This window comes from Oncorhynchus kisutch, linkage group LG5, assembly GCF_002021735.2.
Source record: "Oncorhynchus kisutch isolate 150728-3 linkage group LG5, Okis_V2, whole genome shotgun sequence".
NCBI lineage: Eukaryota > Metazoa > Chordata > Actinopteri > Salmoniformes > Salmonidae > Oncorhynchus > Oncorhynchus kisutch.
This window is the reverse complement of record NC_034178.2, coordinates 875,622-890,607: the sequence shown is the minus strand read 5'-3', so window position 1 is coordinate 890,607 and position 14,986 is coordinate 875,622. Positions and strand designations below refer to the sequence as shown.

The window sequence follows — 14,986 nt, the reverse complement described above, 5'->3', positions numbered from 1 at the left end:
AGGCACACATTGAGGAACAGAGAGAGACACATTGAGTAACAGAGAGACACATTGAGGAACAGAGGCACACATTGAGGAACAGAGAGAGACACATTGAGGAACAGAGAGACATTGAGGAACAGAGAGAGACACATTGAGTAACCGAGGGAGACACATTGAGTAACAGAGAGACACATTGAGGAACAGAGAGACACATTGAGGGACAGAGAGACACATTGAGGAACAGAGAGACATTGAGGAACAGAGAGACACATTGAGGAACAGAGAGAGACAGAGGTCCTAGCTTAATTATTACAGAGGTCCTAGCTTAAAGAGGTCCTAGCTTAAAGAGGTCCTAGCTTAAAGAGGTCCTAGCTTAATTATTACAGAGGTCCTAGCTTAAAGAGGTCCTAGTTTAGGCACAGTGCAGTCAAATACGTGATTTTCCTGTGTTATATAGATATTTCCACACAATGAGGTTGGAACTTTACTGTGAAATTGTGAAAACTATGATAATCCCCTTTAAGTAAAAGAGCTGTTTAAAAAGACTTCTGCCTGTTTTGGTGGTATGGAGCTTATGCCTTTTCATCACCATGCGGTCAGTTATTTAATACAACAATTAGAAAGAGAGTTTCAAACCTCTCTGCCAATACCAGCTAGTTTTCAGTTTTCCCCTCCTAACTCAGACCACTCCCAGACAGTCCGAGGGAAATTCTCGCTTGAGAAAGTTTTCATTGCTAAGAAGATATTTCTGTTTCTTGTTGACTATTTTAACTGAAATCAATGACAGTAAGATACTTAATTGTTACCCAGAAATGATTTGATATTGAGATAAAACGGCTGCATTGGAACTTTAAAGTGGTCCTAGCTTGGAGAAGCTATATCCTAATCTAGATACTGTGTTCCTGGTCAGTTTATGACCATCTTCCCTTTCTCCCCCCCAGACAGCCCAATTCTCATTCAGCTCTAATTCCCTGGCAGCTCCGTTTAAAGGTTGCATGCTAACAGGGATTTATATGACCTGCAGAACAAACTGTGAAGAGCCGAAGGTGGTTTAAAGGCCTCACTGTGCTCGCAACATTTAGTTTTCCACGATGCCAGTTTGTAGGGGAAACCAGTGAGGGGCTAAACCCGCGGGGGAATCTGGCCTGGAGCCTCCATACTGGTTGACAATCAGGAGGAAAGTGATCTTGTCATAAAACTCTGCCTTTAATCTCATCATCATGACTGGCAGATGGCCAGCGGGGTGAGCGATGGGGCTTACCCCACTTCGGGGGTGATTGACCATTGCAAGGCCATTAACTGTAAACTGGAGCATTGCAGAACTCGTGTAATACGCCAACTAACAGAAAACACATAGAAGTCCAATGTGACATGTAGCCAAAAGGAATCACGTTTTAGCTTCGTTTTTTGTGCTTTTCGTGTCTGCAATGCTGCCGATGCACTGAGCTATAATGATTGACAGGCATTGGAAGTATGCTTGTAATGCTGGTAAACATAGGCTGGAACAACTGATCTGAAGACTGTGGCAAGTAAGCAGAAAACATCTAACCATGCAGTAGTTACGGTAAAGGCTTGGTTCGTTGGCTCAGCCAGACACAGATGCACATGCATATCCCATTAGTAGATATACATGTGAGATAGACTCAGTGGGATTTGGGTTAGCTCAACTGTGTAGTCATAATGGTTGAACTGGGAGTGATAGCATTGCAATGAGATGGATTTATCACGCTCCAGTGCACTTTCACACAGGTATCTAGCCTGTTATTACAGCACTCTCCAGGACGTCATCAACTGTAATGTGTGTGTCAGTGGTCGTTGTCATGGATTTAGGAGCCATAAATCCTGACATGTGAATCCATTAACAGTAACCAGGTTTCCAGCCATCCTTTTTATGTAAAGTAAAGTACATGTTGGATAAAAAATGTCACGACAGGCCTGATGGGAACAGCAAATCTGTCGGTAAATCTGTCGACAAACAAATCCGCTAGACAAGGTGGGAATTAATTATGAGAGATATGGCGGTGGAAACGCATTCATGTGCATACATTGATAAATATTGAGGGTCTTATTCTGGTGACATGATGATCGATGCTTGGCTGGCTGCCATTTGACAAATAAAAATGATTATCCATAACAATCACTGATGTGATCTTCCTGTCCGGGTTGGCGCCCCCCCTTGGGTTGTGCCGTGGCGGAGATCTTTGTGGGCTCTACTCGGCCTTGTCTCAGGATGGTAAGTTGGTGGTTGAAGATATCCCTCTAGTGGTGTGGGGGCTGTGCTTTGGCAAAGTGAAGATATCCCACTTTGTACAACCAAGCATGTGGTTTTATGCAGATTTTAGAATATTCGTAGCCAATTGGATGTAAACCTTGTGAGACAGTTATTTGGGTCAGAAGAAAGAAAACATGCTTACCTTTGGAGGTCCTTCTGAGGCCTGGACACATTTGGAAAAGACAAAGAAATATTAGAACTTGATATTGAAATAGCATATTGCCTGTTCAATTAAATATGATGCTTTATAGGTAGTAGATCAATGGATTTATAGCTGTTAATGACGCTTACCTGAATTCAACTACAAAGACCTTCTTGAATCCTGGTAACCTTTCAAATGCATCTTCAATCTAGATGAGAACGATGAAAAGAAAACACACTTAGTTAATTACCACGTCAAGTTGGAGCTTTTCTCAGGAGAATGTAAAAGATCCACCCTGTTCGCCAGACATGCCTGCGTCTACACCAGTACTGTGAATCCCTTACGCCACCAGTTAGCGATATCATTCTCAGTCCAGGACCACATAGTATGATCAGTTACTGCAGTATAGACAAAAATCAAGTCAGTCCCCTGTCCAAGTCGGTGTAGTGGCTGTCGGTGTGCTAAAGCTGTCCTCTAGGATCTGTGCCAGCCTCCCTTCTTTCCCCTCTTGGCCAGCAGCAGTAAGGCTCTGTCCTGTTGTTTACTTATTCATCCTCTCTGTATGGCTGCATCTCAAATGGCACCCTATTCTGCTCTGATCAGGCCCTGGTCAAAAGCACTGCACTATATTGGGAAATAGGCGGCCATTTGGTACACGTCTATAACTAATGGCCTCTGCTCTGACATAAACTCTGGCTCTGCCGGAGAAAAGGACAAAATGTGAGGTGGCAACATCCAGCGATGGGAATACACCGTTCGTCCCTGTGGGTTCCAAGCAGAGGACATGTTTCCAGAGCTGTCACACTGACTGGTGGACCTCTGATTTTTACAGGCAGCTTTCTTCCTGTTCTTCAGTGAATACATGTAGCTGGCAAGCCCGGACAACCAGTACAACATTCAAAAGCTGTTTACAGTAAATAGATACAGTAGAATATATATAGATATCTTTCAACCTCTTCCGAACTTTCTGTTTCTACTCTGTACACGCAAGAGTTAATCATGTAAAATACACTGTCCAAAACATTAGGAACACCTGCTTTCCATGACAGATGGATCCCTTATTGATGTCACCTGTTAAATCCACTTCAGACAGTGTAGATGAAGGGGAGAAGACGGGTTAAACGGGATTTTTAAGCCCAGAGACAATTGAGACATGGAGTGGGTATGTGTGCCATTCAGAAGGTGAATGCGCAAGACAAATTATTTGAGTGTCTTTGAACGGGGTATGAAAGCAGGTGCCAGGCACACCGGTTTGAGTGTTTCAAAAACTGCAATGCAACAGTTTCCAGTGTGTATCTAGAATTGTCCATCACCCAAAGGACATCCAGCCAACTTGACACAACCGGAAAGTATTGGAGTCAACATGGGCCAGCATCCCTGTGGAACGCTTTCGACACCTTGTAAAGTCCATGCCCTGACGAATTGAGGCTGTTCTGAGGGCAAACGGAGGTGCAACTCAATATTAGGAAGGTGTTCCTAATGTTTTGTACATTCAGTGTACATCCTGTATGTGAAAAGAAGGAAACAAAAACAAAAGCGGGTGTCAAAAAGGACGGGACCAAACAATTGTTTTTACCAAGAGCCTGCATGGGGACAGCAGTATACCAACTCTACTGTACCTTATGGGTGAAATGTTTGGCTACGCGTTGGTAGTAGAAGCTAGAGGGGTCTCTCAGGGCGTCGTTGTAGTTCTCTCCCTTCAGCTGGATGCTGAGTTCTACCACCTGCTCCTTCATGGGTGTGGACGGCCTCGTCATGATGTCCTCGATCTCATTGCCCAGCTAAACACAGGACACAAAAACAGATCACATCATTACAATATCACCTCACTCTCATTCATTTCAGTAGACAGTGTCTTTAATCTATAGCTGATGCACCTCTCTTATTGTGTGTTTAAGAAGGCTTCTATCCTTTATGAAGTAACAATTTGATTATTGATTCTGTGTTTCATTGATTGCAATAATAATAACCTCGTCATTTCCTTACCGTGTTTTCCACCTCTGTTATGATATCTTGGATCCCTAGGAAGTCATCATTTGATTCTTCGGTGACCCTATAACGATCACCGTTATTGTTCTCCTCTGCATCCATATAACGATCGCCATTATTGTTCTCGTCTGCATCCTTATAACGATCGCCATTATTGTTCTCCTCTGTGTCCGTCAAAATTCCAGTTTCTGTGGTAACCTCATGAGTAATCTCCACATCAGCCTCCTGTGTCGCCTCTGGAGTGGACTCACCTGCAGCCTCTGTGGTTATCTCCGCTGCAGCTTCTGAAGGCTCTAGAATGATCTCTTCGGAAGCTTCTTCTGTAGTTTCAGTAATTGTCTTTTTGGAAGCCTCTTCTGTAGCTTCTGGAATGATCTCGTCTACTGCCTCAGATGGGACCTCTTCTGAAGCCTCTGGAGTTTCCTCCTCTGAAGGTTCTGGAATTTCCTCCTCTGAAGGTTCTGGTGTTATCTCTTCTGGAGTCACTGAAACTATTTCTTCTACAGTTTCTGTTGAGTCTTCTTCAGCAGCTTCCAGAGTTATCTCTACAGTCTCTGGGGGAATTTCTTCTACAGCCTCTGGAGTGTCTTCCACTGCAGTCTCCAAAAGGACCTCTTCTGCTTCCTCAGGAACTTCTTCAGTAGACTCTGGAGTTACCTCTATCTCCACCTCGGGATTGTCCTCTACTGCAGTTTCTGGAGTTAACTCTACTTCAACTTCAGGAGTGACCTCCAAAGTGGCTTCTGAGGTGACCTCCATCGTAACTTCCTTCATCTCTACTTCAGCCTCAGGAGTGACTTCAGCCTTTATTGTTGCTTCTTCAGTGATCCCTGTTACATCCTCTGGAATGGCCTTTACTGAAGTTTCTGGAGTGACTTCTTCCTCAGGACCAATTTCTATTACCACTTCATTAGTAGTCGTGGCTACAGTATCCTCTAGTACAGTCTCTGGAGTGATCTCCTCCGTAGCCTCGAGTATCAAATGCGTTGTGGCAACTGAGATAACTTCCTCTAAAATCTCAGGGGTCTCCTCTTCAGTGTCTTCTGGGGCAACATTTACTGTAGCCTCTGAGGTGGTCTCCACAGGGAACTCCTGAACACCTCCATCTGAACCCTCTGAAGGGATCTCCATGGCAGCTTCAGGCTCTGAAGTGTCCCCTGGAGAAACCTCTGGAGTTAATTCTGCTGCATCCTCTGGAATATCCTCATCTGTAGTATCTTCTGACGTTGCCTTGGTAGCAATGTCTGAAGTGGTCTCCAAAGTGACGTTTTCTTCTACCGCAGCTTCTGTGATCTCCTCATCTGTGGTATCTGAAGTGACCTCTATAGCAGCCTCTTTAATCTCCTCATCTATGGTGTCTGAAGTGATTTCTGTGGCACCCTCTGTGATCTCCTTGTCTATGGTATCTGATGTGATTTCTGTGGCGCCCTCTGTGATCTCCTTGTCTATGGTATCAGATGTGATTTCTGTAGTAGCCTCTGTGATCTCCTTGTCTATGGTATCTGAAGTGATTTCTGTAGTACCCCCTGTGATCTCCTTGTCTATGGTATCTGAAGTGATTTCGGTAGTACCCTCTGTGATCTCCTTGTCTATGGTATCTGAAGTGATTTCTGTAGCACCCTCTGTGATATCATTGTCTATGGTGTCTGAAGTGATTTCTGTAGTACCCTCTGTGATCTCCTTGTCTATGGTATCTGATGTGATTTCTGTAGCACCCTCTGTGATCTCCTTGTCTATGGTATCTGAAGTGATTTCTGTGGCACCCTCTGTGATCTCCTTGTCTATGGTATCTGAAGTGATTTCTGTGGCACCCTCTGTGATCTCCTTGTCTATGGTATCTGAAGTGATTTCTGTGGCACCCTCTGTGATCTCCTTGTCTATGGTATCTGAAGTGATTTCTGTAGTACCCTCTGTGATCTCCTTGTCTATGGTATCTGAAGTGATTTCTGTGGCAGCCTCCGAAGGCGCTTCAGAAGGGGTTTCAGAAATGGCCTCCAAAGAAGTTTCTGGAATAAATGTTATTTCAGGTTCTGGGATATCCTTGTCTGTGGACCCAACAGGCATATCGATGGCAGCTTCTGAAGGGACCTCTGCAGGGATCTCAATGGCAGCCTCTGATGGGACCTCTGCAGGGATCACAATGGCAGCTTCTGGTGGGACCTCTGCAGCGGCCTCTTCTGCCTCCTCCACTGTATTGTGTGTGGTATCTGAGATTACTTCCTCATACATTTTCCCAATTACCTCATTAATGGGCTCGTGGACGACAGTGACAATAGGTTCAGATGTGATCTCCACAGTGTCATCTGAGGTAGCATCGGATGATTCCTCAAAAGCAGCCATATTAACCTCATCACTAGTCTCAGCAATGACTTCAACTGCTTTTTCGGAGTTGACATCAAAGGCAGCTTCGGTAGTGGCGTCCTCTCCTATCTCCTGTATTGTCTCGTCGGTCTCTGAGGTGACGTCGATGTCAGCATCTTCCGTCACAGAGTCAGTAGTTTCTGGCGGGACCATCTCTGTGACCTCCTCAACTGGCTCTGCAGTAATGACAGGAATGATGTCAACATCTCCTCGCAAGGTTGGGAAGGTGTCTGGCTGTATGACAATGACTTCATTATCTACAGAAGAAAACAAGAAGGGACCCAGAAACAAAGAATATATAAGTATGAATAAAAAGAGGGTTTATTATACGTGACACAGAATACAATTATATAAGAAAACATTCTACATGACATCAATGAATTGCTCCTGAACATGTCTGGCACTAAAATTGAAAAGCAGTGTGTTCAGACAAGCGGTTCAGACAATCTCTTAGGAAAGTCTAGCGGTCCCTCTATCCACTGTCCATTGACAACGTGGTGTGTCATTAAGAAGGATTAAAGGCCTATTCTGGGAGATGTCTTGATCAGGCTACAGTAGTCCTATGCAGCACCCACAATAACCTCAAGACAGTACTAGACTACAGACAGGGGCTAATAGTCTAGCTATACTGTCACTGATCAACATATGGCATAAAAGACAGATGCATTTTGCCCAGACACTGAATTGAGGTTAAGAGGTCAACCTTTTTGGGTGGTGGCCAATTCTGGTGGAGTTGCCGCAGTTGGACTGTGTGAAAGAGAGACAATCAATCAGTAACTTCAACATGTTGGACTGTGTGAAAGAAAGACAATCAATCAGTAACTTCCACATGTGATACAAAAGATTCTAGGTTGTAAAGCTCCCACTTTACAATAAGCACCCCTCATACCTGTGTAATAAAATGGCAGTTACGCAGGAATGTACAGCGTCATTACAATAATTACATAGTAATTCAAACTGGTATACCTGTTCAAATGGCTTTCATGCTATTGTGATGTCATTAGCAAATCTTTAACATTTTGTAAATCAAAACCAGGTATTACATGTTGTTACACTGTAGCCCTGTACGTAACTACCAGGTATTACATGTTGTTACACTGTAGCCCTGTATGTAACTACCAGGTATTACACTGTACCCCTGTATGTAACTACCAGGTATTACACTGTAGCCCTGTATGTAATGACCAGGTATTACATGTTGTTACACTGTACCCCTGTATGTAACTACCAGGTATTACATGTTGTTACACTGTAACCCTGTATGTAACTACCAGATATTACACTGTACCCCTGTATGTAACTACCAGGTATTACATGTTGTTACACTGTAACCCTGTATGTAACTACCAGATATTACACTGTACCCCTGTATGTAACTACCAGGTATTACAAAAGTAGACCTGCTATAATACTTTCCTGTTTGTGTCTACATGAGTGTAGCTTACAGGCACCGCAAGCTGTCTACAGCAGTGGCTATGATCATACAACAATGTAGTAGTTGTATGAATTTGGTTGAAGCGAGGGGGGAAAGGTTGAGCAGGCTGCAGAGCTGTGTGGTGCACGGAGGCACATTTACATGTTACATTTTCATCATTTAGCAGACTCTTATCCAGAGCGACTTATATACATTTTCATACTTTTTTTTATACTAGTCCTCGTAGGAATCGAACCCACAACCCTGGTGTTGCAAGCGCCATGCTCTACCAACTGAGCTACACGGGACTACATCACTGTTATGGATAGCATACAACACAGCAGTGTTTCTATAGAGCTGTGTGGGCACCAAGACAGTAGGCTTTAGTGTTGGGAACAGGCCTACCTGCACACTTTGGACCCTGAGCTTGTGGGCTCGCTGACGTGGATGGGACGGGGATGAGGAGAACATGGAAGTGGTGTAAATACAATGTGGTTGATGAGGGGTTGAGGTTGAGTAACGTGTGTGACGTTCAGCGGGATGCAACATTCTGTACGTCTGCTCTAAGTGACCTGAACGTTGTGTAACGTTGCAACCTGCTGAACGTGACACAGGCATGTACCTACAGTGGGGAGAACAAGTATTTGATACACTGCCAATTTTGCAGGTTTTCCTACTTAGAAAGCATGTAGAGGTCTGTAATTTTTATCATAGGTACACTTCAACTGTGAGAGACGGAATCTAACACAAAAGTCCAGAAAATCACATTGTATGATTTTTAAGTAATTAATTTGCATTTTATTGCATGACATAAGTATTTGATACATCAGAAAAGCAGAACTTAATATTTGGTACAGAAACCTTCGTTTGCAATTACAGAGATCATACGTTTCCTGTAGTTCTTAACCAGGTTTGCACACACTGCAGCAGGGATTTTGGCCCACTCCTCCATACAGACCTTCTCCAGATCCTTCAGGTTTCGGGGCTGTCGCTGGGAAATACGGACTTTCAGCTCCCTCCAAAGATTTTCTATTGGGTTCAGGTCTGGAGACTGGCTAGGCCACTCCAGGATCTTGAGATGCTTCTTACGGAGCCACTCCTTAGTTGCCCTGGCTGTGTGTTTCGGGTCGTTGTCATGCTGGAAGACCCAGCCACGACCCATCTTCAATGCTCTTACTGAGGGAAGGAGGTTGTTGGCCAAGATCTCGCGATACATGGCCCCATCCATCCTCCCCTCAATACGGTGCAGTCGTCCTGTCCCCTTTGCAGAAAAGCATCCCCAAAGAATGATGTTTCCACCTCCATGCTTCCATGTTTCCACCTCCATGGGATGGTGTTCTAGGGGTTGTACTCATCCTTCTTCTTCCTCCAAACACGGCAAGTGGAGTTTAGACCACAAAGCTCTATTTTTGTCTCATCAGACCACATGACCTTCTCCCGTTCCTCCTCTGGATCATCCAGATGGTCATTGGCAAACAGACTGGCCTGGACATGCGCTGGCTTGAGCAGGGGGACCTTGCGTGCGCTGCAGGATTTTAATATATGACGGCGGGGTGTGTTACTAATGGTTTTCTTTGAGACTGTGGTCCCAGCTCTCTTCAGGTCATTGATCAGGTCCTGCCGTGTAGTTCTGGGCTGATCCCTCACCTTCCTCATGATCATTGATGCCCCACGAGGTGAGATCTTGCATGGAGCCCCAGGCCGAGGGTGATTGACCGTTATCTTGAACTTGCGCCAACAGTTGTTGCCTTCCCACCAAGCTGCTTGCCTATTGTTCTGTAGCCCATCCCAGCCTTGTGCAGGTCTACAATTTTATCCCTGATGTCCTGACACAGCTCTCTGGTCTTGGCCATTGTGGAGAGGTTGGAGTCTGTTTTATTGAGTGTGTGGACAGGTGTCTTTTATACAGGTAATGAGTTAAAACAGGTGCAGTTAATACAGGTAATGAGTGGAGAACAGGAGGGCTTCTTCAAGAAAAATTAACAGGTCTGTGAGAGCCGGAATTCTTACTGGTTGGTAGGTGATCAAATACTTATGTCATGCAAGAAAATGCAAATTAATTACTTAAAAATCATACAATGTGATTTTCTGGATTTTTGTTTTAGATTCCGTCTGTCACAGTTGAAGTGTACCTATGATAAAAAATTACAGACCTCTACATGCTTTGTAAGTAGGTAAACCTGCAAAATCAACAGTGTATCAAATACTTGTTCTCCCCACTGTATTTTTCCTTGTGACCGAATGCAAGTGCTGGTATCTCAGACATTGGAACGTTTGGAACTCACCTATTTGGAGCAGCAGTCATCACCACTCTCTGAAATTAAAACAGAATCCATTGATAAATAAAGCTTCTCAATCACATACCAAGAAACTACACACACTTGGACACACACACGCATACTCACACACATCAATATCCATAATGTTTTACGTATCAAATTGTACAAAATTCTCACTCACAGCCCTAACAAGAGAGACGTGCTCCTCTGATCGGCTGAAGTTGCTGCCAATCTCCATCACGCTGACAGTTCCATCCTGACATAAGTTAACCCAGGCCTGGTACTCATCTCTCTCAGGTAGACGGTCCCAGAAGATCTTGAACGCCTCCCACACCGTCTCCTGACACACTGGGCAGCACACAGACACAGGACTGGGTCAGAGACTAGCTTTCACACCCAGAATTTGTTGTGTACTTCCTGATTGGACAGAATTGAAATGGAATTGACCCCAACCTTGATTGACACAGAGACATGTGACACAGAGGTCACACTCTGTGACACAGATGGATGTAGAAGAAGACCCGCTTTACGTATATGAATATTCAATCTAGATTTAAATAATACTGTGTAGTACAAGGATATGGAAACCAAAACAAACATTGACATTTAGCTGACATTTAGCCAGCGATCCTGACAGGAAAAATCTCTCCAATGGACAGCTTTGAAAAATGAAGGCAATCAGGGAAATGTGAGGTCATTTTTTGATCCATACACACATATACTCCCAGGTTCCAGACAGCATCACCATTTCACCACCACTGCTGACATTGAAATTACTTCTCAGCTCAAGACGTGGTTTTCACAATGTACCAGTACCTCTGCTTTGGAACAAAAAAGCTAGCAAAAAACGTTAACCCCCTTTCTGTTTCTCTCAATCTGCAGCCACATCTGTAGGCTACATTTCAGGTTTGGAGGCTGAGGACAACCAGAAAGCCCTTGGTAGAGGAGCTAGCAGGAGCAGGCCTGAGGGCTCTCATATTTTCCTGGCAGCATGGCTCATCTGATCAATGTCTAGAGGACTACTATTTCGGTAGCGAGGCAGGGTTCAGACCGAGGACTGGGGCTTTCTCTCTAAGCTTCACCAGGTGGAGCACCTGACAGAAGGGCACCCTGGTGCAAGGCTGTCTGGTGCCAGGCTCTCTGCCTGGCCTCACCTGAAATCTGGTCCTTACCAGTATCAATCAGTCTATACCAAAATGAGGTTGAACGTTTGATCTTAAACGTGGAGCGTTTCTCAGCCTCCATGACTGACTACCATAACTATAGCCCTGGAATCATGATAGATTAGTTACTGTCGTTGATTGACTTCTAGTAATTTCCCTTGAGTTCCAACAAGGCTCTGAACCATTGTTCCAAACAAACGACTGATAGAGAATGGTAACACCGGGCTGTATTTCAGCGGCTGAAGCCATGCACGTGGATGACCATAGGGCTTTAATAAAGAGGCTGGAAAAGTACTGGTTACTGCATGGTTCATGTTGGAGGTGATTAAAGAGCACACGTTTACATGACAAACATATATTTATCTTCCCCACCTGTCCATTCCCAATTAAATATAAGATCATCACAGAAAGTTGTACTCATTTTGATGGTATATAATGGTTGTGTTATTACAATAAAAGCATATTAAATCCGTAATAAGTCATAGACGGCCTTATGATAAAAGGAGTGAGATTAGCCTTCTGGCACATACACTCTAAGAAAAAAAGGCGCTATCTAGAAGCTAAAAGGGTTCTTCGGCTCTCCCCATAGGAGAACCTTTTGAGGAACCCTTCTTGGTTCCAGGTAGACCCCTTTTGTTTCCGGGTAGAACCCTTTTGGGTTCCACGTAAAACCCTTTCCACAGAGGGTTCTACATGGAACCCAAAAGGGTTTTACCTGGAACCAAAAGGGTTATTCTATGGGGACAGCCGAAGAACCCTTTTGAAAACCTTTTGCATAAGAGTGCATGCACCACAGGAATTCAATTAATCTGGCTGAAGAACAAAGATTGTAGATGAATAGACTCCAGGTCATAATGAATCCCCAGGGCCCATGAGATACAGTAGTGAAAAAGCTTACCTCGCTGGTGAAAGTACTTCAGATGGTTTTCTATCGCCTGGTCTACAGTCTCTTGAGAACAAAGCTTCACTCCACTGGGGAAAAGAATATTCCGCTTTTGTCTAGAAATAGCACCCTTTCCTTTGTATGTCTTGTGGGTCAAGGCCTCCAGACCTTCATCTGACTCCAGTTGTCTTGAAATCCCAGAGGGGTCTTGAGATTTCAAGTGTTTCACTACCAAACCTCTATCCATAGCAACCCCATGCAAAGCATCTGTAAAAGTACATGAGACAGTTATACATGTGACCAGAAGTCAAACAGTCATCATTAAATCCTCTACTGTACCTACCCGTGTCAAAGTATCCTGTCAGAAGGATGGCAGACACAACCCAAAAAACACAGTTCCTCGTTAGCCCCGGCATTTCTCAACGAACCAAGATCCAAGATGCAGCCCCAGTCTAGAGTAAATCTTCTCAATCCTTCTCAGTTCATCAACAAGAGGGTTTTGTTTACTGTCCATCCACTTGATAGCATTGTGTAAAAATAGGGCTATTCCTCTGGTTATTCTTCGTGGGCTAGGCTATCCCCCCAGTGTAACGGGATGTGGTTACAGTGCTGAAGACAGCTCCCCAGCCTTACTCAGGTAAGCAGATGGGACTTTGGCAGGAGATTTCTTTCTGCTTCCTAATCCTATTTGATAAGCTTTAGTGGTGCCTCTGCAAGACTTTAGTCTAACCGTGTATGGTTGTTTAACTTGTGAATAATCTGTTGGCCAATGTGGGGAATAGGGATAGTGATGGTCATTTTTTTTTTACATAATTGCATATTTTCACAACTGCAAAACATGCAATAACAACTTATCCTACTTATTCTATTGGCTTGGTCTGCTTACATTAATTCATTACTTACTCATTCCTTTTATATTTACAGTATTGCAGAGATTCACAATGTGAAATGTGATTCTCACGGTGACATTATCAACAGATGTGAAATGCATTCAAAATCACCACAAATTGATTGTGGCCTTCATTTAAGCTAGAGAGAGTATGTGAATGTGTCCTTTGTCTCTGTCTAACAGGGCAATCTTGAAACCTCTCTGCCCAATGCCATTACAAACAGCAGTAAGTATAGGTAGGTCAGTATAAATTCAGGTGAGTACAGATGTAGGATCTTAATTTGATCACTCTTTTGTTGCTGAGAATTTTCCCGCACGGCAGGGAATGCAAACTTGTAGTGTATTCAAGTTTTAAAAAGTCTTCTAAAGCTCGTAATTCCACTTTAAAATGTATCGAACTCTACAACAAATGTCCATTCATTATAATCCACATAATTAAAATGTCCTGTTTCTCCAGGATTATTTTCTTGCTGTAGTAAACTGGCTCAAATTAAGATATTACATCTGTATCTGTAGGTGAGTCAGTAGAGGTCAGTGTTTGTGGAACCTGCTGTACCACAGCACAGACATGCAATCTTCCCGGGAGGCTGATTTGGTGGTGAGTAATGAACATTGCTGCCAATAAGCTCGTCTGACCTGTAGCAGGACAGTGCAGCTCAAGGGGGTAGACCCAGGTGACTAGATGCTACTTATCCTTTCTGACAGTAAATGTGCTTATTCCCTTCAGGACAGAGGAAATCAGAACAGAACAGCAAACGGAATTGTCCATCTGTCTATTGTATTCACAATGTGTAACATTGTTGTGGCAGACAATTGACATCTGTAATTAGGCAAGTGTTTGGAATAGAGCATTGGATTCATTCCAGTATCAATCAAATGTATTTTTAAAGCCCTTCTTACATCATGTCACACCCTGACCAGAGAGAGCTTTTATTCTATATGTTGGTTAGGTCGGGGTGTGATTTAAGGGTGGGTTATCAAGGTGAATTGTATTTCTATGTTGGCCTAGTATGGTTCCCAATCAGAGGCAGCTGTTTATCGTTGTCTCTGATTGGGGATCATATTTAGGTAGCCATTTTCCCATTGTGCTTTGTGGGATCTTGTCTAGGTATAGTTGCATGTGAGCACTACTCTGAGCTTCACATTTCGTTTGTTCGCGCTATTGTTTTTGTTATTTGAGTTGTCTCACCCTAATAAAAAGGATGGAAACATACCGTGCTGTATTTTGGTCCACTCCTTATGATGATCGTGACAGAAGATCCCACCACAAACAGACCAAGCAGTGTGGCCAGGAGGAGAAGACATCCTGGACATGGGAGGAGATAATGGCAGGAGACGAAAGCCTGCCATGGAAGCAGGCGGACGCAGCGAGGGTAGGACAGCGATGAGGCCAGGGTTCGCGGCCACGACGCAAGCCCAAAAGACAGCCCCAAAACATTTTGGGGGGGGGACACACGGAGTGGTCGGCGAAGTTGAGGGGTCAGAGACTGTCAAGGAGTTATTGGACAAATTGGAGGGGAGTGAACGGAGGGGAGAGTTAGAGACCTTCGAGGAGTTGTTGGACAAATTGGAGGAGAGTGAAGAGAGAGCGCTGTTGGTTTGGCGTAGTATG

The 14,986-nt window shown here is 44.0% G+C and overlaps 1 protein-coding gene across 1 annotated transcript in view; it reads right to left on the bottom strand.

Annotated features, from left to right (window-relative positions):
* LOC109890331 (interphotoreceptor matrix proteoglycan 2-like) overlaps positions 1 to 13,120 on the bottom strand; it is a 35,701-nt gene extending 22,581 nt beyond the window's left edge. The window contains exons 1-10 of the mRNA XM_031823953.1: positions 12,829 to 13,120; positions 12,501 to 12,752; positions 10,621 to 10,787; positions 10,446 to 10,474; positions 8,566 to 8,598; positions 7,450 to 7,493; positions 4,383 to 7,003; positions 4,016 to 4,177; positions 2,546 to 2,604; positions 2,397 to 2,417 (exon numbers count right to left, since the gene is read on the bottom strand). Coding sequence (XP_031679813.1) covers positions 2,397 to 2,417; positions 2,546 to 2,604; positions 4,016 to 4,177; positions 4,383 to 7,003; positions 7,450 to 7,493; positions 8,566 to 8,598; positions 10,446 to 10,474; positions 10,621 to 10,787; positions 12,501 to 12,752; positions 12,829 to 12,901 — 3,461 coding nt within the window. The 5' untranslated portion in view covers positions 12,902 to 13,120. The remainder of the gene's footprint in view (positions 1 to 2,396; positions 2,418 to 2,545; positions 2,605 to 4,015; positions 4,178 to 4,382; positions 7,004 to 7,449; positions 7,494 to 8,565; positions 8,599 to 10,445; positions 10,475 to 10,620; positions 10,788 to 12,500; positions 12,753 to 12,828) is intronic.
* Positions 13,121 to 14,986: the final 1,866 nt, after the last annotated feature.